Source organism: Siniperca chuatsi, linkage group LG5, assembly GCF_020085105.1.
Source record: "Siniperca chuatsi isolate FFG_IHB_CAS linkage group LG5, ASM2008510v1, whole genome shotgun sequence".
NCBI classification, from domain to species: Eukaryota; Metazoa; Chordata; class Actinopteri; order Centrarchiformes; family Sinipercidae; genus Siniperca; species Siniperca chuatsi.
In genome coordinates this window covers 4,669,481-4,696,089 of record NC_058046.1, presented here as the reverse complement: position 1 = coordinate 4,696,089, position 26,609 = coordinate 4,669,481, and the positions used below count along the sequence as shown (strand labels likewise).

The 26,609-nt window shown below is 39.4% G+C and overlaps 3 protein-coding genes across 14 annotated transcripts in view; 2 read left to right on the top strand and 1 right to left on the bottom strand.

Moving 5' to 3' along the window:
- slc39a14 (solute carrier family 39 member 14) overlaps positions 1-5,368 on the top strand; it is a 29,824-nt gene extending 24,456 nt beyond the window's left edge. For all 5 annotated transcript variants that reach the window (XM_044196257.1, XM_044196256.1, XM_044196255.1 and 2 more), the window contains 3 exons: positions 318-552; positions 787-971; positions 1,818-5,368. In XM_044196257.1, the coding sequence (XP_044052192.1) occupies positions 318-552; positions 787-971; positions 1,818-1,970 (573 nt within the window). In that variant the 3' untranslated portion in view covers positions 1,971-5,368. The remainder of the gene's footprint in view (positions 1-317; positions 553-786; positions 972-1,817) is intronic.
- Positions 5,369-7,399: 2,031 nt separating this feature from the next.
- ascc2 (activating signal cointegrator 1 complex subunit 2) lies at positions 7,400-17,272 on the top strand. Of its 4 annotated transcripts, none has more exons than XM_044195169.1 (20): positions 7,501-7,547; positions 8,257-8,348; positions 8,467-8,573; positions 8,704-8,862; positions 9,005-9,178; positions 9,341-9,470; positions 9,633-9,700; positions 9,871-9,984; positions 10,591-10,703; positions 10,799-10,873; positions 10,952-11,056; positions 11,146-11,214; positions 11,374-11,448; positions 12,273-12,522; positions 12,933-13,129; positions 14,017-14,136; positions 14,483-14,710; positions 14,907-14,994; positions 15,519-15,610; positions 16,078-17,272. In XM_044195169.1, the coding sequence occupies exons 3-20, from the start codon at positions 8,490-8,492 to the stop codon at positions 16,247-16,249; spliced, it is 2,313 nt and encodes a 770-aa protein (XP_044051104.1). In that variant the 5' UTR covers positions 7,501-7,547; positions 8,257-8,348; positions 8,467-8,489; the 3' UTR covers positions 16,250-17,272. The 4 variants fall into 4 exon arrangements, with proteins under 4 accessions (XP_044051102.1, XP_044051104.1, XP_044051103.1 ...); XM_044195168.1 differs by lacking the exon at positions 7,501-7,547 and adding an exon at positions 7,582-7,688; XM_044195167.1 differs by lacking the exon at positions 8,257-8,348 and having other exon boundaries at positions 7,400-7,547.
- rnf215 (ring finger protein 215) lies at positions 16,690-26,593 on the bottom strand. Of its 5 annotated transcripts, none has more exons than XR_006377884.1 (10): positions 26,212-26,593; positions 25,321-25,473; positions 25,157-25,228; positions 24,811-24,896; positions 23,787-23,841; positions 23,562-23,666; positions 22,884-23,000; positions 21,390-21,533; positions 19,963-20,279; positions 16,690-19,429 (listed from the first exon to the last, which is right to left on the bottom strand). XR_006377884.1 is itself a non-coding variant. In XM_044195176.1 (10 exons), the coding sequence occupies exons 1-10, from the start codon at positions 26,443-26,445 to the stop codon at positions 19,398-19,400; spliced, it is 1,101 nt and encodes a 366-aa protein (XP_044051111.1). In that variant the 5' UTR covers positions 26,446-26,593; the 3' UTR covers positions 16,690-19,397. The 5 variants fall into 5 exon arrangements, 4 of the variants coding, with proteins under 4 accessions (XP_044051111.1, XP_044051110.1, XP_044051113.1 ...); XM_044195176.1 differs by having other exon boundaries at positions 20,177-20,279; XM_044195175.1 differs by having other exon boundaries at positions 16,690-19,261; positions 20,177-20,279.
- Between the last annotated feature and the right edge of the window lie 16 nt (positions 26,594-26,609).

Genomic DNA, 26,609 nt, shown 5'->3' with positions numbered 1-26,609 from the left:
CTGAAACTTATTGAGATGACACAAACTTGGAGTTAAGTGGAGAAAATCACTCTTTAGTAAAACTGCTCACATTTCATAGATGTTTTCAGACTGACAAGGGATCAGGTTGGAACAAAGGTTGGGAACCACTGATTTAAGACGCACCTGGTAATTCATCCAAAAATTATGATATAAAGTACTTCAAATTTCTTTATGTGCAGCCTAATTATCAGCTGAGTTAATAAACGCATCCTTGTGCATGATGTGGTATTTGCATATTGCTGCTCTGTCCACACATATTTACCTCTAGCGGGTCTCCCTCACTCTGTTCATCCCAGGACTCCCAGAACCCAGACAGCGGGGGGCGCTCCGGCAGCAGTGGCGGTGGCTGCTATTGGCTGAAGGGGACGACCTACTCTGACATCGGCACGCTGGCCTGGATGATCACATTGAGTGATGGCCTGCACAACTTTATCGACGGCTTGGCCATTGGCGCCTCCTTCACCGCCTCCGTCTTCCAGGGCGTCAGCACCTCCGTGGCCATCCTGTGTGAGGAGTTCCCCCACGAACTCGGTGAGTTGGAACGGGATTTCAGCCAGCAGATATTTCCTAATGGCACGTTGCTGCCTTGAGTGTCTGCCAGTCTCTTTAAATTTTTACATCAATAAAATTTTATTTGTTTTTGTTTCTTTTTCCCCAAACACAAACTCTTGAAACATCAGGGCTTGAAATCTGCAGTTGAACACATTGCACAGACAACTCTTTGATACATTTCTTCTGTCGTTCTACCTCTCTTTCTGTTACCAGGAGACTTTGTGATCCTGCTGAACGCTGGTATGAGCATACAGCAGGCTCTGTTCTTTAACTTCCTGTCGGCTTGTTGCTGTTACCTGGGCATGGGCTTTGGCATCCTGGCCGGCAACAGCTTCTCCCCCAACTGGATCTTTGCCCTGGCAGGGGGAATGTTCCTCTACATCGCTCTGGCAGACATGGTCAGTGTTTGTGTTTACAACACAGATGCATGTGTTGTAAGGGTGGATGTGTTCTTGTAAGGGTTCTCATAAGACAGCAGACTCTTATCAGAACTTGTTTTAAGAAGATCTCCACTTTAATTCCACACACTGGAAGAGGTAATTTGTAGTTGGGGAAAGTGAAGAAGTCATTTTTGTCTTTACCAGCTAATGCTGAATTGCCCTTGAGCAAGAAATATATCGTGATGATGATGTCATCACGTACACGTTCTTCTTGATATAAATCAACCAAATGTACATCATGTACATTTGGTTGATTTATATCAAGAAGAAGAATCGGTCACCAAACAACAAAATTGATTTCATGAAATATTTATTCAGTCAGTACAACAATAGTCCTTATTAAAAGTAACTTATTACTCTGTAGTTACCTAACGAGACAAACGGGGAAAGAATACAGAATCTCCACTGTGTCAGGCATAGTACAGTACATCCATATCGATGTCTTCACATACATATTAAATACAGGTAACACAATGCATGTTTAACCATGTAATTAATTAAAAAAAGGTACCCCAGAAAAGAAATCAGAGTAATTATCTGTACTGACCTGCACACTGAGTAACTTGAGTCATTTTCTCAGGCTCCTTTCCCAGTTCCTCCAGAACCAGAAGACACACAACTGATTTCACAGACTGTGTAGGACTCCGCATGACTAGTAAATTGACTTTGATGTGTAAAATCAGTGGAGTGCCCCTTTTTTAATGTGAAGCAGAGCATTGCTGAGAAGGCGCATGCCTAGTAATTGGACTTTCCTTTGGTTATATAGAAGTTTAAAAAGTACTTTTTCTGTTTTGTGCTCCTCAGTTTCCAGAGATGAATGAGGTGAGTCGTGAGGAAGAGAACGCGGGCGGCAGCAGCTTCCTCCTCATCTTTGCCATCCAGAACGCCGGCCTGCTGACGGGCTTCTCCATCATGCTCCTCCTCACCACCTACTCTGGACAGATACAGCTGGGCTAGCACCGGGCTCCTCTGGACCAACACCAGCTCTGACCAGTGTGAAATGAGACTGAGATGTGCTGGTGTAAACTGACCCCAAGAGGAGAACTCTTTTTCTCTTTATCTTCCTGCCATTGTCAGTTTTCAGGACCCTGGAGTTTGGAGGGTTTGGCTTTTGTGCGGCAGGTACGCACACTCATCAACAATATTTGAGTAGCTGTTTGTGCGAAGTTCCCAGATGCAGTAGATCCCAGGCAGAGGAGGGGTGGCAGCCTTCTTTTTCATGTTTTATTAACCTTTTCCTGACAGCTGCTCCCTGCTTTCCTGACAGTCTAGAAATATCAACTGAAGCAGCCTACAGAGACGAGTTAAAGACGTGCGACTCCCTCACTGAAGATGAACTGACGTGCAATATTCACCCAGTCACTCAAACTTTTCTCTATTCCCCAGACTACTGATCAGCTGTTCTGGCTCCTGCTCTTGTTTTTTCTCCTGTCGTCCTTCCCTAAGTGGATGTTATTGAGCCTCAACTGTTGAGATTCAGTAGATACAGAGTATTAATATCTCTAATCCTCTATGCTCTATACACTTCTTCATGAGAAAAGCACAATCAGGTAACAGCAGCTGTATTACTGACATCCTTGAGTCTTTTTCCTTCTGTTCTGGACTTTAACACCCCCACCCCCCCCTTTTCATTCCATACCAAAAACAAATTATTACAGACCTGAACTGGAATTTTAATCACATTAACATCAAATTGACTTCCAGCTGGACATTGTCGTTTGTGTGTTGTTATTTTTTATATGTGATAAACATGAAAAATGATCTGACTTTTGAAGACCAAATGTGGGCCGACCATTGAGCCTGGTGAAGGGCTACGCACCGGCGTTTGGAAGGGCACACTTTATTCTGCTCAGTATGGACTTGTGTACATCCTCGGCATGCAGTAGGAAATTCCTAATGAAGCCTGGGTCAGATATGTAAAGCGTCATGAAGTCCGGAGTTTGATATTAGTGGCTTTATCCGGATCAGACGCAGCAGCATTTCTCTGTATAGTTTACCATCTGTGCCCTTCATTAATATAGCGTTGAATAGTTAGTTTTTTTTTTTATTCCTTTTATTATTGAACTCAAAGTGCAAATCTCTGGTCTTCGCACATCCCATAGACTATTTTTCCCAGAATTGTCTATTCTTTTATTGTACAGTAATAGTTTGAACAGAATACTGTAAGCTGAGTTATATATACACGCACACTTCGCCTACTGGTCTGTGACCTTATCCATATTAATCATACAAAATAATGAAGTTATATACTGTATCTAGTTAGGTTGTTATGACAGACTCTCTGATTCTATATTATGTGTTCTGTATCTCAATTATATGGCCAAAAGTATGTGGACATGCTTGTCTTCATGCTGATATGCACTTTTGGGATTGTTTTCATGATTTGTGATAGCCCCAGTTTGTTCCTCTCAAATATTATTATTATTATTATATTCGCGTCACAGAGCTAAGCAGCCGTTTTTATGAAAAATAAATACCTAGACATCTTTGAAAGACCCTCAAGAAGCTCATTTAATAAATCAGTAGGTATAAAGAAAATAGTTCCTACATGAAACTGCTCACAACAAGGTCTGTGGATTATCTTGAGTAACCAGGTCATGATTTCTGGAAAGAGACATTGCTGTTGAGTTTTTCAAATGTTTATTTATTTTTTATTTTTTTGGCACTTTGAGCACCACAAGCCAAGTGCCATATAGTCCCATTATATATATATATTTTTTTTTTTAAAAAGGCAGACATCTCTACGCCCGATATCTCCTGAACTCGGCAATGTGATTTCACACTGACATTTGGGTGTCCACATATTTTTGGCCATGTAGTGTCATTTAAATCTGAGGAGAACCAGTGAAAAACATTATTATCTGTAATGTTGATTGTTTATTGGAGCGTTCAGGGTACCAGTTGTTTGTCACATTGTAATGCAACTGGTTTTACTTCAACAAACTGTAACAGTAGTATCGTTAAGGATGAAACTCACCATAGCAACATCGTCCTTTGTTATTGTGTACACTAAAGTTTGGAGGGTCTCTGTTCCATATTTATTGATATCTTACAGTGGTTTTCAGAGTGCACTGATTTCACTCTGTACAATATTCAAAATTCAACACAGAATAAGCGATCCATTACCAAAAGCTGTTTACTTTTCGGTAGATTCAATATCAGCGTAGAATAGAGCTGTAGTTTATTATTTATTAGAGATAGAAACTGGAAGCCATGATTGGCTGTCACATTGTATAGGCCTACTTTAACAGTATGAATGTTTTCTGTTATTCCTGGATGAAGAAGGCAAGCCATTAAAATAGGTACAATATTACTACTGTTTGATATGTATGGGAGATTATTTATTGTTGTTTAAGCCATAAAATATTTATTTTATGTTTAATACCCAAGATAAAGTATTCAATTTAGCTTTAGACCGCAAGCCATGAAAGCAGACAAAAATTTTTGGGGTTTTTTTTGTCGTTTATCTTTGTTTAAGTATTTTATTTTGAATAAATGAGATGGCTGCTGGAATTAATAAACTTATTGCATTGCACATTTTAACTGTATGTTAAACACTGAAGACAGACCATATATACACAGAGATACAGAATGTCTGCTCAGTTATGATAACCTTAACCTCATACAGTTAAGGTCAGACTCAAACCAGTAAATGGGATAGTAAATTCAGGAGCACAGACAATAAGCCAGCTTTATTAGTGCAAAAACACTAATTTCAACAGAAGTGTCTCTCTTTCAGTGTCGAAGAGCCAACCAATAATTGACATTCTGGAGATTTTAATCATTTATGGATACGCTTTTAAACTTGTAATGCATCATTTTGAAAAATATTGTATCTAATGTAATTTATGGGAATCCTCATCAGCCTTCTCTCTGTCTCATGGGAATCTTTTTTTATAAACATCCTTTTCCAAGAAAATCATGTGTCAAGAGTCATCATGGTGATACTGTATTTGTTTACCTTCTTAACACTTTATTCAGCCATTTTAATGAAGATCGGATTAGATTTTAGTGCAAATGAACTGCTCCCCTATAGTCCTCTTAAAGCAAAGCTTCCATCAAGATTCAGGTATAATATTCTATATTACCTATTTACCTTTTATTTTTGTTCTTTATTGCTGCTGCTTTTGGGTTTACTGTATGTAAAGCACTTTTTAAACATTGTTTTTAGAAAAGTGCTTTACAAATGAAGTTATTATTATTATTATATTCCTTTTTTGAAGCACTAAAGTTAGCAGATTAGTTAGTCAAGATTCCCTCCAGCTTCAGCTACATTTTAAAAAAGCAGATGTGCTCCTCAGAGATGGATTCATTCTCTCTTGGGGTACAAATGGTAAAAAAAACAATAAATAAATCCATCCATCCATCCATCCATTTTCTACCGCTTGGTCCCGTTAGGGGTCGCGGGTGACTGGAGCCTATCCCAGTGACTTTGGGCCTTAGGCAGGGTACACCCTGGACAGTGGTGGCAATGGTCGCAGGGCTAACACAGACACAGACAAGGACAGACAACCATTCACTCTCACATTCATTCAATACGGGCAATTTAGAGTTATCAATTAACCTACACATGCATGTCTTTGGACGGTGGGAGGAAGCCGGAGAACCCGGAGAGAACCCACGGTAACACGGGGAGGACATGCAGACTCCACCCAGAGAGATTGTGTGATGTTGGTCTGGTCCGGGAATCGATCCCACGAACCCACGATCTCCTTATTGGGAGGCAGGAGCTTTAGCCGCTCTGCCACCGTGCACCCCACAATAAATAAATAAAAAAAACAATTTGGAAAATTGCAAGGAAGGGTACCATGTTGCATATGTCACAGACCTAACAGCAAGCATTTTGTTTCTCCAAAATAGTTTAGCAGAAATAAAACAATTTAAAAATAGATTAAAATGTGAGTGATATTCTCCTTGTGGACTTATTTCTGTGTTAAAGTAGTGTGACTTTTGTTGTTTTGGCTCAGGATGATTTCTCTGCACAGCAGGTGGATTCAGATCCAAAAGTTTCAAAAGATAGAAGGTGGATTCATTCTACTTTAACTCTACATGCCAAGTGTTATTGTTCCTCTCTGTAACCAGGCTTCTCACAGTCACTAAAGACCTGGCGAAGTTATAGAAGTTGACAATTTGTTTTCTACGACTAGAAGTGTTTTGGAAAACTACAGTAATTCACTGTTAAATAATGAGACCGCATTTACAACTTTCAAGTCTCAAAGGCTCCATATAAGAATTTAGTATCAAAGCATTTGTGAAGTTAAGTAGTAAAATAATACTTTTATTATGTCAACATTTTACCTAGAATTGTAATTAAAATGGAAAATAAACTTTTATATTTTACCACTCACAATAATCAGACCATAATTACTGAAATAAAGAAAATGAATATTGTCACGTTTCAAAATGGAAAGTAACAGTTTAACTCCTGAAATGGAAAATAGAAAATCTTAAATGTAAATGCTCAAATTATCCAGTCTGATGGGAAAAAATGCCTTTTCACTTTTAGCTCTGGTTAACTCAGTTAAAATCCATCCCAGCACCAATCTACAGGCGAAAGCATGTTCATTGGTGAGAGCTGGTGGATCTAATGTGACCACATGATCTGCAATTTTCATACAAAACAGTATCTGGATAAGCTGCAGGAAATAAATGGATGCAATAAATTCCTTTTTATGACAGACAAGCTCAAAGTCTGGACTTATATATTTCATATATTTCTCTTTTTTTGTTGCAGTTCATGTCTTAACTATACAGACCCTGAACCACACTTTACAGCAGCGGTTAAAAGAAACTAAGTACATTTACTGAAGTACTTTGATTCAATTCAATTTTATTTATATAGTGCCAATTCATAACATGAGTTATCTCATTGAACTTTTCCTATAGAGCAGGTCTTGACCGTACTCTTTATAATATTAGTATATTTTTACTCCACGACATTTGACATATATAGTTACTAGTTATTTGTTACATAAAAAAACATGATTTTGCTTATGCGATATGATATGCAGTACTATACTACTAATCTACCCAGTAGTATGCAAAGTATCTAAAATTGGCTCCACATTGACGAACTACAACATTAAAATGTTCTTACATGCATTTGTTATTGATAAAAACAAAATAATATAATATTCTATAATTATATAACACTGTTAAAGGAGCCATTCAGCACAATGAGTTTAATTTAACTTTGGATAAGTACATTTGCTGATAATTCTTCTGTACATTTACTTAAGTAACATTTTGAATTCAGAACTTTTGCTTGTAATGGATTGTTTTTAGACTGTGGTACTTCTCCTTTAACTTAAGTAAAGAGGACACGTGGATAGCATGCGCTCTGGTGCCCACAAGGCGGCGGTAAAGACCGGCAAATGTAGTTTTATTGCGCATGCGTCATGCCAGAAAAACAAACCATGTCACTTCCGGGCCCAGCACAGGTTGTTAGAAAACGTTTGGAAACTGAAACTGTTGAAACCCGTGACGGCTTTGATGAGATGGCTTGAAAAGAGTTACAGTCAGTCACATTAAGAGGTGAGCAGATTTATCATTTCCTGTACAATTATTACGTACGGGTCACACAAGGACGCTTATAAAGTCACCGGCTGGTTAGCCACGTTAACATTAACGTTAGCCTTTCCATTCATTGACGTGCTGTCAGTTCTGTTGGACTTGGTAAATAGCGGCTAGCTAGCAAGTTATCATACCGGACTACATCGTTTTTCAGTCAGCTAATTAAATACATCGTGTGTTAGCTGTGGTGCTGTAACGTCGGTGGTTAGTTACTGCATGGCAATTTAACTAGTTAACGTTAACTTGGCTAATGGTAACTAAGTGGCTGTTTGTAGCTAAAGTTTTACTAGCTTATAAACTGCTGCTGTTAGCTAGCTATGGGTACCTCCCTTTGCTTCAGCATTTTATACACTTGTTAGCTGCTTAACCTATCTGCCGACAGGAGGTAAAGGATGAGAATAGGCTCTGCAAATGTTGAATTGCAGTTAATATAGCTGTTACAAAAATATGACTGTGGTACAGTTAGAAGCTACTGCCTTTGAATGTCCAATATTTGGATTAAATTCCACCATAAGTAGATTTTCTCACGCTGTCAGCTTGCAGCGACACTTGTGCAATACAACAGCTGTGTGTATGAATATTATATTTCATATATTGTTAGATAGATATTCCTTTTGCTGTGTTCACAGTCTGTTTGTTTCATTATCATCATTTCTGTCATTTTTTTCAGTGAAAATGCCTACACTGCATATTGCCCATCCTAATAACATTTTATATTAAAAACAAGAGTTACCAAAGCTTTTGTGTTCTGTGATTGAACAGGTACAATACTTCAGTACTAAAAAACTGTAAATATAAAATTATATATCTTTAAACTCCTACAAGTACACTGTGAAGCAAAATGTATTTTAAATTTCTTTGTGTTGGTATGATTTGGTAGAAAAAACTAGACCGGGAGAAGCCATGGCCTGTGCTCGAGTGCCACTGGATGAGCAGCAGGTGACAGAGCTTGGCCCGCTGGGAAAAGAGCACACACTGCCTGCACTGGTGAGCCATATTATCTCATTTTATACAGAAATACATTCAAACAGCAGTCTGTTGTGTTCTAGGAATAATTACCTCTCACACACACACCAGTTTATCAGAATCAAACCTTGTGCTTTCTGTTCCACACCAGCACCCGATCAGGAAGGAGGAGCGCTGCTTTGTGCCTTACAAGTCCCCGCCAGAAAACGGCTCTCCTGCTGAGGTGGAGGAGTTTTTGGAACAAGCTAAATTCATCACAGAGGACCTGGAGTGGCTGCTCGCACTGCCCCATGACAAGTTCTGGTGTCAGGTGAGGGACTGTTAACATGTAAACATCTCTCTGTGCCACATATCCCTTTCTGTTCACTTAGCCACAAAGGTGTGTGGCAACTGGATAAATGTCAATAAAAGTAAATATACTGTAGATTGGTTTGGTCTGTCTCCTCCACCAGGTGGTGTTTGATGAGTCTCTGCAGAGGTGCCTAGATTCATACCTGCATCACGCTCCTCGCAGCCTCGACCTCGCCACCCTGCCCTCCTCCCCGGCGGTGGCCGACATGCAGCGCTCTGTCCACAGAGCGGTCTTTTTGACCTTCCTCAGGATGGCCACATATAAAGAGTCTAAGGTAGGAGCAGGAGGGAATAGTGAAATACCAATTATAGTTTGATTAGTAAACTGTTATGACAGTACATCAAATATAGTATTGTCAGTGGCACTCCCAAGTACAAAGCCTTGACATACTGTTTAACCTGTTGCCTTGTGTTGTGTTTGTGCTCCTCTTCCACAGGAGAACTTCATCACCCCGGCTGTGTTTGGAGAAATTATCTATGAGAACTTCCTGTTTGACATTCCCAAAATTCTGGATCTATGTGTGCTCTTTGGAAAGGGCAACAGCCAGCTGCTGCATAAGATGATAGGTGAGCTGTTTTGTTAAGGTTCAGTTTAAATCATCAAAGGGTATTTCGATGGAGAATGTGTCCATTAGATCAAAATATATAGTGAAGACTGGTAGTTTTTATCTGTTTTGCCCTGTGTTTGTCACTCTTTAACGTTAACCTTCATAATATTGTCCTTTTTAGAGAACATCTTTACCCAGCAGCCGTCTTACTACAGTGATCTGGATGAGACAGTGCCCACTGTGTTACAGGTCAGGTCAGATAAAAAAAATACAACTGTATATTTTTATGGAAAGTGTAAGACTGCTAAAAAATTGTTTGGGTTCATTTAGGTTTTCCAAAAAAGTGAATTCAAGACACCTCAGACACAAAAGTAATATACTGTTTCTCACTCTATTCTTTTATTCCCCGTCACGTTCAGGTGTTTGACACCATCCTGGATAATTGTGGTCTACAGTGTGAAGGAGCCACAGCCATGGAGCCGATGAAGCTGAACGCACACAAACAGCCCACTGCCATGAACATGAGCCAGCAGGTCAGACAAACACACACATCTCGATTCATCACTGCATGTGATACTGATGAACTAATAACAATATCTACTATGTATGTGTTGGCACAAGCCCATTCTCAAATATAAACATCGTACAGTATTTAACAGGCTGTTCTGGCATGGAAACATCTTGACACATCTTTAGGTCTTATTTTTACAAAATGTGGATGACGACTTTCTGCTTTAAGCCTCAATGAATTTATCAGGCCTTCCTTAGAAACTAGGCTCATTAGGAAAACTGTTTTTAAATGCAGCAATTTAAAACTTGTCAACAAGACAACATGGTGGAGAGCAGTATTTACTGTTACTCTAAGGATCATAATTTCATTCCTCTGTATTAGAAGTTTAGTTTGTCTGCAAGTTTGAGAAATGTCTTGAAATGCAATCAGGTCTATATTCCAGACACTGAATGGACTGAATGTAGCATTTAATGTCTTATATGGTATAAGACCTTAACCTGAGTGGCTGATTGGTTTCTCTGTGTTTCAGTCAGCATTGTCTCATATTCTAACTTCCACTGCAGCTTCCACAGAGAGTGAGAATACTGCTTCTTGTCATTGATTATATATGTTTTCTTTTCTGTCCTAGGATCTTGTAGATCTTATTCTGTACCTGTGTGACTCGACCACCACCATCCATGCCTTCCTGGACATCTTCCCTGCTGCTTGTTCCAGCTTCCACTCCCATGGCTTCCTCAGCAGGTAGACAGACAAAGTAAACTGGCAGTATCGCCGCTCATAGTAAGCCACACCTTCGCAAGAGCTTTTCATGATCATTTTATTTTCTCTCCCGGCAGACTGACCTCGTTTTATGAGACCGCTGTGCCTGACCTCGAGAAGGCAGTGAGGAAGAGAAACTTTGATGATAAAGGGTGAGTTTCTGCTGCATTTAATACTTCAAACTTTAAAATTATGAATGATAGTGAATAATCTCCCAAACCCTCCTTTAGTCTTCAGGAGGACTTGTGGAAGAGGTTGTCCCACTCCTGTCGTAAGATGGTGGAGACGGCTCACCTGCTGCTGCATCACACCTGCCTACAGCCGATCCTGGAGGGGTGAGACGTCCAAACTCTCAACATGCATCTTAGCAGAATTAGCATTATACATACACATATTAATTCTGCTGCTGTTTGTTAACTTGCAGGGGAGAAAACATGCTAACATTTGCAGAGGAGCTCCTACAACATTTCACATCTTTTCTAACTGAGAAAAGGTAAAATTACCGATTAAGGGGGTCACCTCCAAGGGTCTGGGGCGGCTTGTTAGTTGGTCCCCACTAAATCTCAGAAGTGATTTGTTGCACTTTTTCTCTTTTAATTACAATGACAAAGTGTATGAAGGGGTTTGCCCTTTTGTCTCTTTGTCCTTTCAGGTTCTTGTCAGACTATGATGAGCAGTTCCCCATCGCAGACGACGTCAGCCTCCTACAACAGGCCCTCCCTGTCATGTATCCTTATCAGCTTTACAGCAATAACTTTGTATAAACAGACTTTTATGGCTAATAACATTCTGCATACAGTGCTACCTAAAAATAACCAAACTTGTATGACACATGTTTTTATTTTTATTTTTTAAGCAAGCAGAGCAAATCAATTCAAATTCATTGTCCAAAGATGGACAATAAACTGTGGGCATGTATTCCTAAATGTAAAAATGACCATTTAGCTGCAAAAATATAGATTTACTGCAGCTTTAACTTTGAACATTAACTCAAAGATCTATATAAGAATCATTTTAAGACTTAAAGTTACAAGGAAATGTCTTTAAATTGTTAATTGTGCTAGTGAGAAAATAAAACTGTCACTACAATATATTTAGCTTGACGGTAACAAATTGAATGTAGAGCTGCAGCGATGTGTTAAAAATAATTAATCAGCAACTATTTTGATAATTAATATTTTAAGTCCTCTTTCACATAAAAATGCAAAATATTTCATGGTTCCAGTTTCTGAAATTTGATGCTTGTTATAGTAAATTGAATATTTTTGGGATTTGGACTGTTGGTTGGACAAAAAAGACATTTCATGATGTCATCTTTTTCTGATGTTTTATACAACATATGATTAATAGATGAATCCAGAAAATAATCAGCAGATTAATCAATAATCATATCAGCTGTTAAATGCAGCCCTAATCAAGTCAACAGCCAGTTGTGGTGGAGAGACATCCAAGGTGGCAGAATGGTCTCAAACCCAGACTTAAGTATTAGTAGCCGACAATAATGCCTGTACTAATAATTGTTTCATTTCCTTAACCGCCTGCTTCCCTCAGAGATGAGACCCGGACGTCCTACCTACTCCAGGGGGTGGAAAGTGCCTGGGACAGTGTGGGGCGACAGAACCCACGGAGCCAGATTCAGCACAAAGTCCCCTCAGCGCTGCCAGCCTATCAGGGAGCAGCGGGCGGTGCTGCTGCTGCCTCTTTAGCTGGTTTTAAACTTCAGGAGGGCCGAGAGCCAGAAGGAGGAGAGAGCCTGAGGGGAGCAGAGGCCATGTTGGATGTTCCCCGAAAAGGAAACAATGTGAGTTCTGTAATTATTACAGCTAATTTAATAAGCGTTTATGACAGCTCAGTGTCCTGTATTCATCATCAGCAGCTGAAGGAATTTTCACAGATAATGTCATATGCTTGTTTACGTTAAAGTAAAATGCAGGGCTGCAACTAATGATTATTTTCTTTTGTCTATAAAATGCCCAAAAATAGTCCTTAAAGTGAAGTGATTTACGATATATATAAGCCACAAAAATACATAAATAAAAGATGAAAGAATACAAGTAACAGTGCATTACAGTGCAGAAATAAATAGCCATACATTTGAGTTGTATGATAAAAGTGTGAATTTCAAAGTAGCTACAAATCTGGGGGGGAAATAAAGACGACCCAATCTGACAGTAAACTATATTATTTTCGGTGTTGTCTGTGTGTCATCAGGGTGCAGTGTGTCCATTGAGCGAGGCTGAGCTGGAGTCTCTACTGTCGTGTATCAAGGACCTGCTGCCGGATTTGGGCGAAGGCTTCCTGCTGGCCTGCCTGAAGGAGTACGACTACAACTCTGAGCTGGTCATTAACAATATCCTGGAGGACCGCTTGGCCCCCAACCTGGACAAACTGGACCGAGCCATGCCAAGGTAACACCATCCACTGGCATCATACACTGGGATGGACTGGGAGCGTATCTAAACATCCCCAGTTCTAGGGTTAGGAAGTTAGGGAACATAAGAATGACCCAAATAGACTTTACATATAATGCTAATATTTATTTTCTGGATCGTGCTGCTAAGATTCTCATATGAATATAAAAGAAGGCTCTTCTTGTGGGAGCTGGATAGTAATTCAACTAAGTACCTTTCATTTGACTCTTGTGACAATATTAAGTCATCATGCTGCACATTTCTACATTCACAACAATGAGACTTCATACAAACAATGCCAAAAGAAGTTATGAAATATCTTAAGAAATATTATGTCAAATTGTCAGCTTCATTTGACATCACACTCAGCATTACCTTGCAGTTAAATGTAAGGAACAGTATGTAAGCCTATCTTAATGTATATCTGTTGGGGGGGGGTATTATAATATGATCATCACAATATTAATGATCTGCAACATCTCCCAAAGGGCTGACACTAATGATTATTTTCTGTATTGGTTTAAGCTACTGATGGATTATTGTTTAGTATATAAAATGTTAAGAAATAGATTAAAAGTACATTTTATGTACATTAAAAGTACATTTTATGTACTAAACAATAATCCATCAGTAGCTTAAACCAATACAGAAAATAATCATTAGTGTCAGCCCTTTGGGAGATGTTGCAATCATGAATATTGTGATGATCATATTATAATACTCTATAATAAAACTGTTTTAGACTTAAATATACAAATCTAAAATGTGTTGTGCAGATCATTTGGGGTAAATGGAGTGGGTAATATTAAAGTTAAGGGTGAATGAAAAAGGATTTTGTCGCGATACAGCTGTGTTTGACCCCTGTCCCTCTTCTGTCCTCTCAGGCCAGTGAAGGAGGAGCTTCCAGATGTTCTGAGCATCAGATCCAACGTGTTTGATGACGATGAGTTTGACATCTTCCGCAGGGACCAGGTGGACATGTCCCGCATCTGGAAGGGCAGGAGGTAAGAGCACACAGGAGACGCTCACTAATCAAAAAATTAAAAAGCCCTGGACTCCTTTTATGTACTCGCAGTTGCACAATTTGAATAATAACGTAAACCGCCAATATGCTGGTGACAAGTGAGCCTTTTACCTGATTCATGTGCGTCCTGCTCAAACTGTTTAATCCAAGCCAAGTAGGGCGTCCAGATGTGACTACCTCTTTTTGCAGTGCTCTTAAAAACTCAGATTTAAAACCCTTTGACTGCCAACTCATACTGTACATTTACATGTATTTAAAGAAAGTTAAGAACAGTGGAGAGTGTCTGAGGACAAGTGCAACCTTGTCGTGTTTTCTTACTCTCGCAGGAAAGGCGAGAGCGCTCGAGAGATGCTGAACGACAAGCAGCACATAGCAGAGCAGAGAGCTCGTTATCAGGCCTACGAGACGGTGGTGGACGAGGTCGTCATTGAACCTGGAGAAAGTGCAGCCACCTACGGCCTGGATGACGAGTACGACGACGAGTACGACGACACCTACGACATGAACCAAGTGGGAGCTAATGATCTGGATGGAGACAGTTTACTGAACAGAAGGTAAATCACAGAGTTGTGTTTTTTGGTTTGTGTCTTTGATCATGATGGAGTCAAGACGCAGTGAAGTAGAATTTGAAAAGCACATTTTTAATTTTGACAGGATGCGTTCTAAATTTAAAATATTTTGTTCTTGTGGGGGATGCTAACTACGTTCAGTGTACTTAATTTTTTACTTTGTGTTTCTGTTTTCCTGCAGGCCTTTCACTGTACCGCAGATACTGAGAAAGGGAAACAAACCAGAGGAGGAGGAGGATGAAGACGAAGAGGAGGAAGAGACTTTACCGGTACTAAAATAATTCCAAAACAGCAGATCCAACAAAGCTGTGATGAGGTTTTACCATAAAATATTAACTTTAGTTTTACCATTGGTGCAAAGAGTTGGACAGGAAGTGTGCTATTTTATACATCACTTCAAACTACCCTTGGTGAAAGTGAGAGCTATGGTGAATAACAATAACTTTTAACAAGCAATTCTGTTAATAATGATCAGAAATAATAAAAACAACTTTATTATATTTACAAGATCTACAAGCACCAGTCAGCACACGCTACATCAGAAGTAAATTACAATTGTAAATTTTGACCATCTTATCCCATATGTAAAGATTTAACACATTTGCCAAATACATTTTTAGTGCAGAATAATTTGTTTTTCACTGCCTGATAATTTTTTTGTATTCCTAAATGTTTATGTAGTCTTTGGAAATTAAATGCTTTAGCTACAGTTACTATATCTGCATGTTTTGTTATTTGCTTTCTTTTGTGACTTTCCAACCCTGTGTTTACATGTGAATCCATTTTCTTTCAGAACAATGTAAACAGAGACCAGTTTGTGCAGGACCCGGCTCTGCTTAGGGAGAGGGCTGAAGCTAGAAGAGCTGCCATGCAGCAAAGGAAAGGGTAAAGTCAATACTCTCTGTCCAGCTGCGTTTCCATCCAAGAAGTTTCTTCATGAAAATAATATAATTCTAAATTTTATCCCCTTTTTTCTCTTAGTAAAGATTTATTTCCTTATGAGGGTCTTGTATGTTGTTCAGATTGTAAACCACCGAGACAAATGCATGATTTGGCCTGAGACAAATTTATAATATAAATAAAATCGACTATCAAATGATAAAAGCTGATTTGAAAAATGGCAAAAACTTTGTAAATTTTTTGAAAACAAATTTTAAATTAATAGATGAAAACACAAAGTAGATTTGCCATGATCTGTCCGGTATATGGGGGGGGAGTTAATTCTTCCAATGTCTCAAGGTGTTTTTTAAATTCAGAAACATGCTTAATGCCTCAAAAGAAAGCCCTGGTAGAAGTTCACCTGGCGGCTCCATCCACACCTTTTGTTGACTTCCTTCATCCTTCTCTTCCAGTTTCCGACCAGAGCGTCCCAGTAAAGTGGTGGGCCAACCCAAAGGCCAAGGACAAAATCTGGAGACACTCCTGGACCGACGCAAAAAGGAGGCCAACAAGAGCCGCGTGTCAAATCATAACCGCCGCACAATGGCCGACCGTAAGAGGAACAAAGGAATGATCCCCTCCTGACCTGTGTGACAGCCTGCTGCTCGAACCAAATAGACTGCTGGCAGGAGGTAGGGACGGCAGGAAGGTGGCTGAGGTGTGAGTCAGTGAAGGGAAAAAAAAACTGGGGTGTTTTTCTGGGCTAAATGTTGTGAATTTGGTGCCCGCATTTGTCCCCACGATCACACCTTAGCCCCGAGGTGACTGTCTTTCCTCGAAGGAAAAGCCACAGAAGGTTTTCAGTTGTTGGTGAAAAGTTGCATTAGTTTACTGACTTTCTTTGGTAAGGCCACATTTTGGCCTTTTGTGATCAGAAGTTGCCAAGCAGCTCTGAACATCTATTTTTAGCGTTTGAGCCTAAAGGACGTTCAGCTCTCTGGCCCAAATGATTTTCTTTTATAGCTCATTAAAAACCAAAGTCCTGAGTGTGAGCTAGAGGCTGAGGACAAAGAATAAGACCTTTATTTTTGCCAAGTAACAAATCAATTTATTATTAAGATCCAGAGTAATCGATCTTTGACATCATTATCATCAAATGGACAAAATAGGAATAAAAGGAAGCAACGTCCAGGGTTTTGGAGAGACTGCGGTTCCTTCTGTAGCTGGAAGAACAATTACTGACCCGGTGATCAAGCCTGGACATCAGCGGCAGACTGTGTTGCTCTTACTACTCATCCTGTATGAGTAGCTTGTGTAAAGGCTGCTTGCATGTAACGCTCAAGTGCATGCGTGTGATGTCATCCACCCAGTTCACACCACTGTTGTCCAGCTTCCGTAAAAACATAACAAAAAAAGTCTAGAAAAAGAAATCGACTCTATGACCATCTCATAATGATGCTGTTGTGTTTGTGTTTGGAAGCACGTGCTGTACAGAGGGGCCTCGAGTCTCTCAGACTAGCTGTGGGGAAACCTTCTACATGTTGCCATGCACACGCTATTTTCTATGAAGAGAACATATCTATCAGAGCATTTTGTAACAAAAAAGCACATGTAATTGCTTTTTGGAGTTGACATTTCAAAAAACAAAATAAATACAATAACACTGTTTTTGACAGAGTCATCACTGACAAAATCCCAAAATCAATTAGCTAGATTTGACTTTTTCCTTTCACAGTAGAATGCATTGGAGATGATTCAGAGTACGGCTGCACAGTTAAGGCAGAAAGTATGATCACAATTATTTTCCTCAGTGTTGAGATGACAATTATGTATCTTCACCCACCTTTGGTAAGTAAACTGTTTTACTGTGCTACAACATTTGACACAAAAATGGCCTCCAATTTCACACTAATGTAGATTTTTACTGTATGTAAAAATACAGTTTGGGAATAACTTGCAAATCTTCAAAGGAATAGTTTACATTTTGAGAAATATGCTAATTTGCAGAGAGTTAAGTGAAAGGACTGATACCACTCTCATGTCTGTACATTAAGTATAAGGCTACAGCTAGCAGCTGGTTAGCTTAGCATAAAGACTGAAAGCAGGTAGAAACAGCTAGCCTGGCTATGTCCAAAAGTAACAAAATCTGCCTACCAGCACCTCTAAAGCTCACTAATTAACGTATTATATCTCATTAGTTTAATCCAAAGTGTAAAAATGGTAAATTGTGGTTTTATGGGGGGATATGTGCTGAACTATCTGATGGCCAGGAGCAGTAACTTCCAGGTTGCCAACAAGCAGGGACTCCAGGAAGTTACTGGTCCTGACCAAGAATAGTCCAGCAAATATCACCCGTAAAACCACTTGTCATTTTTACATGTTTTTGTACGGATTAAACAAACGACATATAACGTGTTAATTAGTGAGCTTTTCCGATCTTTATGCTAAGCTACACAAATTGGCTGCTAGCTGTAGCTTCATATTTACCATACAGACATGAGTGGTCTCAGCTAACTCTGCAAGAGAATGATTAAGTGTACTTCCCAAAATGTTGAACTACCTTTAAACGGAACCTGAGCACTGAAATTAGGCAGATGCTTTTCTTAAACACAATATCTTGGATCTGATGCAGTAACAATTATGTTAAGTACAAAATTGTAATTGCAATCATTAGGATTTACCTGTGCAGCCATACGTCAGAGAAGTAAGAGGACACATCATGTTTTTCACATGATGTATGAGATGAGCTTCTGTTGGGACAGAACGGTTTTTGACTTCTTCACACAGACCTTCCAAGAGGAAGGGAGCTGATAAAAATGATCAAAGATGGGTGAAAATCCAACTTAACTGTGGCCTCGTTGTTTAAAAAGGTGCAACTGCAACTAAATTAGCTACTGTAACTTACATAAAAAGTATAATTCGGGAGGTGTGTTTATGGTTTGGGTTTCTTTCACTCTGCAGTTTAGTCATAAGGCATGTTAAGGACAAGTGCTAACACTTTTTCCACATCTGCTACCAACTGTAGCACAGTTACTTCTGGACTACAACTACAGAACCTCTACGACTAACATTTAATAGCAAAGCATGAGTTTGGACACTAGATGAAATCAGTCACGTTTAAACTCTGTTAGTCCACTTCATAAGTTGGTTATTGACATCATTTGGACCTAAAGTGAACACTGGCCAGTTGATCAATATGTCCATGCTTAAAACCATAAAGCATTGAATGTCCATGCAGAAACAACCGACTTGCGAATATTCGCTCAGGTTATCGGTGTTTACCGATTCAAAGCCAAATGTATTGTTGCTCAGCTGTTTGCAGAAACACAGAGCAGAAGGTGTTTGTGTGAAAAGTCACATTCAGCACAAACACCCTCATGAGTCACATCTTCATGTAGATCACACATACAAACAAATACTTCCATAATTGTAAAGTAACATGGTCCCAGGAAGAAGTACTGTTCACACACACACACACACACACACACACAACAGTACTGGTACAGTACTTCATAGTATTGTGTTTATACTACCACTATATGTCTGTGAGAACTGCTGCACCCACCCGAAGGTCAGACGTCAAAATCAGACTGCTCCACAGTCCAGACGGCCAGCCAGCTGCTGTGAGAAGCTTGTATTTGCTCCCACAATCCATTGCTGGAAGGAGGAGGCGTGAGATCAGTAAAAAACAAAAACACAAAAAAACAAACAAACAGCTACTGGAGTGTCACCGAGGAAAAGACGAGACTTGATTCCCAGAGCTGCTGCTGCAGCGGTGGAGGTGCAGTGACTGTTAACTGTCTTTGCAGACGCTGCCTGAAGAGGCTTAGAGAAGAGAAAATCAATTAATAGATTAGTGGGTAAACAGAAAAGCAACAATTTTGATAAATGATTTTTTTTTGCATTTTTGCCTTTATATGAAAGCTGATCGTACAGAGGCAACGATTTGTCGTTTAAGTCATTTTTTTGAGCAAAGACTTCCTAGTTCCAACTCCTCAAAATATAAATAGTTGCTATCTTTGGACTTTAAACTGTTCTGACATTCTCTGGAAATATTCATTAATCGAAAGATTAATTGATTATTTGCAACCCTGTTTTAATTTCAAGACTTTTACCTAATTAGTAAGTATTACATTCTCAAGCAATAATGCTACTGGTTATGAGCCTCCCTCTTAAATGGCATTGAAGTGAAATAAAAGTGACCTATGATAAATCTTTTTGGATGAAAATGAAATAACTTAAAATCACTGAATATTGGTATAAAATATCAACTAATGGGAGCTTCAATACAGAACTATTGATGTTTGATATATTTAAACGGTAGCTTAACACCCCTTGAAAATCTTGTTTTTGCTGACCTCCAGTGGTTTAATGTCTCGCCTTGTTGCAGTGATGTACATGTGTACTCCAGGACGCTGTGACATCGTTAGTGGGTGTGGTTACAGGTGCAAAAGAGCATAATTCTGACCACACCCATCAGTGACGTTGGGTGTGGTCAGAGTTGAAACACGCTTGAAACACAGCCTGGTGTTAATTGCTGTGGAACTGCGTGATGTTGTGACGTGAACTCACTGAGGATGCTGCGTTTGCACAGAGGACAGGTGTGCTGCAGCAGCAGCCAGGGGTCAACGCAATCTCTGTGGTACTCATGAAGACACGGCAGCACCCGCAGACACTGAGGCAACAACAACACAAGACACACCAACTGTTTATACACGGTTCGTACAGCTTTTAAAGAGTAAAATTCAAGCACTTTCAAGGTACCTTAACCAAAAAAGCCTTTATCATCACATCTAAATCGTTACTATAAATGCAATTGTGAAAAATAAAGTTTATCGAATTCCTTTATACCCACAGCAATCAATGTATTGGGACTTTTTTTTACCTGCTGTTCATATTAACTTTGATTGTATGTTTTGATCATGGTTATTTAAATGATTGCTAAGGGATCAACAGAGGACTGATCTAGCTATGAACGAATGTGGCTCCTCTCAGAGGCCTTTTTTCCTCTCTTCCAGTTTTCGTTAGCTTGCCAGTTGTTATTAAAACGACAGCCTGGCATGTTGCTAAAGCGCTAACAAAATCTACCTGTTCTCTGGTAGCTGATGAACAGGTACAACAGTTAGCTAGTATATTAAAAGATTGTTGGTTTACATGAGTGATTGTGTAGATGAAACAACATATGTTGAAAATCAAGCATTTTTCAAGGAGTATATTCGAATTCAAGCATATTCCTAACCTTGAAAACATAACTGTTAAAATTAAGCATTTTCCAAACTTTCAAGACTTTGTACGAACCCTGTTTATATCATATCACTGCAGAATCACATACTATGTATGCCTCTGTAACTTTTTTAAAAATCTTAAATTATGACAAAAGGCAGAGAGACCAAACCAGTGGCAGAATATACACGTATGAGTATTTTTCACATGATATCACCACTACTCCACTCGCTCCTTATTACATAAGGAGTTACATTGTATTAGACTGTACTTTCATCATCAACCAGTAAACCCACTTGGTACTTGACACTTAGTTTATCTTATACTTATACCGACATGATACTTAATTTATTTCTGACCTGTTTTATAGTGTTTATAGTGTATCATATCGTTTTCTAGTACTTTCTCCTGTGTGCACTGACGTAAAGACGAGCTACTGTAACAAAGAGTTTCCCTATGGGGATCAATAAAGTATTTCTGATTCTGATTCTGATTGCCTGAATCCAACCAGGGAGACGATACAGCTAAGTGTAAATCAGGGGGTTTGGGAGTGTTGGCTGACCTGGTTGTTGTTGAACGGCTCCAGACAGACCGCACAGTTGTCCGTCTCTACCGGCTCGGATGGGTCACACCACGGTTTGGGCTGACGATACCTTTTGGTCTTCAGAGACGACATTCTCTTCAGGACGTCCTGTTTAGGAAGGAGCTGAAGAATACAACACATCAGAACATCACACAACATGTTATCTAAATGACTTCAGCTCAGGGACACAACATACACAACAACACAGCAATACATGATAGAGGCAGTACTTACAGGACAAGTTCTCCTTACAGCAGATATGATCTGGTTAAGTGTTCCCCTTGACTTTCCACTTTACTTTCAAACAAAGACTCTGTCCACATTGTGCAAATTACCTGCTTGCTCTAACACTTCACTGAAGCAACAGTATATCACAGTTACAAAGAGTGAAATATTTTGGGGTTTTTTTGTATAATTTTTTGTGTTTGGCTGTCTGCACATGAGTTTGTCATGATAAAGAGGCTCAGATGCAGTTATAATAATGTTAGTCTATGAGAAGACAAGCAAACAAATGCTTCAGGAAACTGTATATGTAACTCTGTAGCGTTATGCCTCTAGTAAATAAGATTTAGCATAAAATAAATGAATGTATTTACGGAGCCTGGGAGGTGTCATGGAGAAAAATTATTATTTGTGTGCATGAATTTATGTATTACATTTTTTTTAACCAAAAAAAAAAAAAGCAGCAAAATATAAATATTTTGTCCAAGCCAATAAAACATACTAATGATTAAACAGCAGTAAGTGCCTAGTGTTACTATCAATTCTAAACTAGTACTCAAATCTCTTACTTAAGTAAAAGTAGCAATACCACAGTGTAGAAATACTCTGTTACATGTAAAAGTCCTGCATTCAAAATTTTTCTTGAGTAAAAGTACAAAAGTATTTGCATCAAAATGTACTTAAAGAACCAAATGTAAAAGCACTCATAATGCAGAATGGCCAATTTCAGAATAATGTAGATTATATTATTGATGCATTAACGTGTTCACTTTAACGTTGCAGCTGGTAACAGTGGAGCTCATTTTAATTACTTGATATACTTTATCTGCTGGGTAGCTTGTGAATTTCCCCCCTAGGGATCAATAAAGTTTTATCTTAACATAACACACTGTAATTGATTTGTTGATTTTATTTTTTATTATTAATCTGAATCTGCAAAGTAACAAGTAACTAAAGTTATCAAATAAATGTAGTGGAGTTAAAAACTACAATATTTCCCTTTGATTTGTAGTGGAGTAGAAGTATAAAGCTGCAGAAAATGGAAATACCCAAGTAAAGTACAAGTGCCTCTAAGTTGTACAGTGCTTGAATAAATGTACTTCGCTACTTTCAACCACTGTTTATCGTCATATATATCGGCCGATAAGAAAAAAAGAAATTGCAGTACAGAAATGTCAAAGATAGTGTAAAACTGCTTTGCAAAAGCAAAGAATAACCTGTGATAATATCAGCAGTGAAGACAGAGTGTACCTCTAAGTCGTCGTTCAGCTGGTGGCCCTGGTACTGCCAGCGAGCCTGAACGATGACGCCGGTGCTGAGAATCAGAGCCACCAGGAGGACAGTGTCCCACAGCTGCTGCAGGTACTTCTACAGACAGACAGAAGAGCAACATCACGTTATCGTCGGGCTCCTTTACAGTTCTTTTTATCAGTCTGTAGCACACCACAACACAGAAAATGCTTCCGCTAGTAGAGGATTATGCACCAGACTCAACAATACAGTTAATCTACATTTGCACGGATAATTGGATTTTTACAGTGATTTATATCTTGATTTTCTTAAACCTTATTTTTTTTATTATAGCAATCATAATAGTGAATGTTTTGCTTGTTTATAGCTGAAAGGGTTATTCTGAGAGAATGAGGCGCGGGCTACAGAGGTCTGGTACGCTCACTTCTTTCAGATTTTATTTCACTTTCAAACTTGTAGTCTTCAGACCCAACTGCCACTGACTCAAGTTACTCACTTAAGGCAGTCTATCAGGCTTCACGCAGCTCCCTCTGGAGACATGAAAGGCTTTATCAAACTTTTTTCACTTCCCAACAAACAGACTTTGATGTGTAAAATCGGTGGAGTTCCCTAAATCCAGCAGCAGCTTTAAGAGAACATGATAACAAGGCTGATGATGTGTTCGTTCTGCTCCCCCACCTGGACCTGAGAGTTCGTCTCTCCCGTGCAGATGACCCCCTGCCACTCTCCGTAGCGCCCTCCTCTCGACCGACCGCAGCTGGACCACAGCGTGAGCGTGGCTCCCTGCCCGAACACACAGCAGCATGCGCTCACTGTCAGCTCAGCCTGTCATCTGTTCACTCACCACTGGAGGGTGCTAACAACTGAGAAACACACAGTCAGCTGATAGATTGAGGCGCTCACCAGGTTGTCCTGCAGGATCGTCTTGTATGTGATTTTTGCTGTCGCTTGAAGACCCCTGTAGAGAGAGACAACTTTAGTCATTTAGTGCAAATAACACTAACCTGATTACTGTGAATAATAAGATTAAGGTAACAATGACACAAGTTTACATGTTTTCTTTCTTTGATAATGGGATTCATGTATGAAAGGTTGTGTTACTGGACTACAGGGAACTTATTAGTTCCACAAGATGGTGGTGTTTATTGTTGTTCACACTCATTAATTGATCTACTGAGTTAATTTAGTGTGAGAGGAATTTTTTGGCCAATGTGCATAATCAATACACAGAAACATAAATATTAGACTAATGTGTATACTGGCCGCAGTCATAATATTAATAGCTTAATAAATAATAACAATATGTTTAATCCAGTTATTATTACTCTGATTTTGGCTTTAATTTGACTAGAAATATGGCTGTTTAATGTTTGACAATGTTCAATAGTGGTGCCAATACAGGATCTGTGTTATATAATATAACGTGTGTATACACACACACACACATAAATATGCCTGCCTACAAAAAACATTTTGATTTCATTAAACAAAAACCTTTTCGTCATCAGTGATCAAAGCTGTCTTGACACAAGAAGCTGCATAAGAACTTAACCAACAAACAATAGAAAATTAACAATTTTATCATTTCAAGCAGGAAATATCGGATTAAAGAAAAAGTAAACAAGAATAAGAATCTGACTGAATAAAGTTGACTTTCTGGACTTAATACGGACACAAATAAAAAAAGTATTGAGGTTCAGTTGGAGCTTGTTTAGGTGAAAGCTGAAATATTGCCTTAAACTGGTTATAGATGAATTACCAGCATAGATTACTAGCATACATGTCAAAGAACTGTGATTTCCCTGAAGCACGTGACATGTGATATTAACTCGTCTGATTCATAAAACAAACTGTATTTTGTTGCTTTTTATCAGTGATATGAGGGAAAGGTGCATGTGAAAGTCATAAAAATGAAGGGGTTCTGTACCTGAGCAGAGCTCCGATCAGCTTGGTGACATTTTCAGACGTCTGGATCACAATGATGGGCTTGGACAGCACCTGAGACAGATCCATCTAACAGAAAGACGCAAATTTGTAGGTTATAAATGTGACATGGACAAAGTGTCTTTCAAGCTTAAATTTTCAGCCTGGACCTCAGGTTTCTATCATTTCCCCAAAGAATCTTTGCAGCAAAAATCGATAACCATAATCTCTATTTGATCAAGGGCCTTCAATTCTGCTTGTTCTGATGTGCAACTTCCAAAGTACATATACACCAATGGAAACACACACAATAACAACTGCAATGGGTTAAAAAAAAGCTGGAGATTTACCTCACTGACGGTGTTTTGGTTGAGAGCCAGGATGATCAGTGCAGACGCTCCGAGGACCAAGGCTCGCTTCATCTTTAACGGGGAGGATGCATGTTAAGTTTTGCCGTGTTAAGTCCATACGAACATGAATTCACTACAGATTTAGAGTAAATTGAGCATCTTACTTTATTGACCATTGCATCAGCAAAGGACTCTTGGTTTCCGGTGGAGGCTTTGCTGTCGTCCATCTCCACAGGCACCACCCCGATCCACGGCTCCTGCTCTTTGGTGTCGTCCTCGCCTTTTCCTCCGCTCACCTGCGTCTCCTCATCCTGAACCTGAGGACAGAAAACGGGCTGAATGTTTGTGCTGCTGGGTGGCAATTCTAATACTGTCAGGCGTAAGCAGACGCACTGGTGAGGCTGCCTTGCTCAGGGGGTCATCGGCAGTGGCCGCTCAGGGAGGCAAGAGGTACACTTGTTTACTTTTTCCACCCACATTTGTGAGCTTAATTTCAAAACAAAACCACTTCAATTCACTGCATTCAATCAAAAGCTAATTCAAGCCTGAAAATGCTGGTATGTCTGCTGCTAACAGTCATGTCAGCCAATATATAAACTCTGACATTATTGATTATTGTACTGAAAAATCACTGTACTTATTAAATAAATAAATGTTTATATCTCACATTCCTGTTTACTTCCGTCTGTAAATCTAGTCTGTCTCTTCTCATTATGTAAATTTACTGTGATATTTGTACAGGTTTGACAGGAATATGTATATTTAAATTTAATCCATTCATTGTTCATAAGGGTTATATCATGCTGTTGAATACTTTGGGGGTTAATTGACACTTGGTCAGGAAAAATAGAGGGCATTACTCTGCAACTTCGGTAGCATTTCTGCCATTTTTAGACTAAATTATATAAAGATATTAATCAAAAAGTAACTGTTAATGACAATAATCTCTTAGTCTCATATCCCCCGATTTTCACCCAAATTTGCCATTTTATTAACGGTCCAGAACAACAACCGTGCAATTTTGACCATAGATTACTCCCCTCTGACTGACTCACCAGGACCAGCTCTCCCTCCAGCTCTTCTCGGTCCTCTTCCCGGTGCTCCAAGCTCCTGCTGACCCTGCTGGACTCGACCACCTCCCCCTGTAGCAGAGCGCTGACACCGGGCCGCTGGTCCAGGAAAACCTCCACCAGAGCGACCTGCTCCGCCGCGACCAGCAGCCCCGGCCACCGCAGCAGGAGCAGGGGTAACGTTACCCAGAGACGGCACCAGCAGCGAGCTGAAGCCATGGCCCGAACGACAGAGAGAAAATACAGCTGAAAACTGTTATAAATACACAAACCTAATCAACTGTCACCCATCATTTTGTAAAATCTGCTAGCGTTTTAGCTAGTTAGCTAGACGCTTCGGAGAATGTAAACAAGCGAAGGCAGCTTCCGGCTCCGACCGGAAA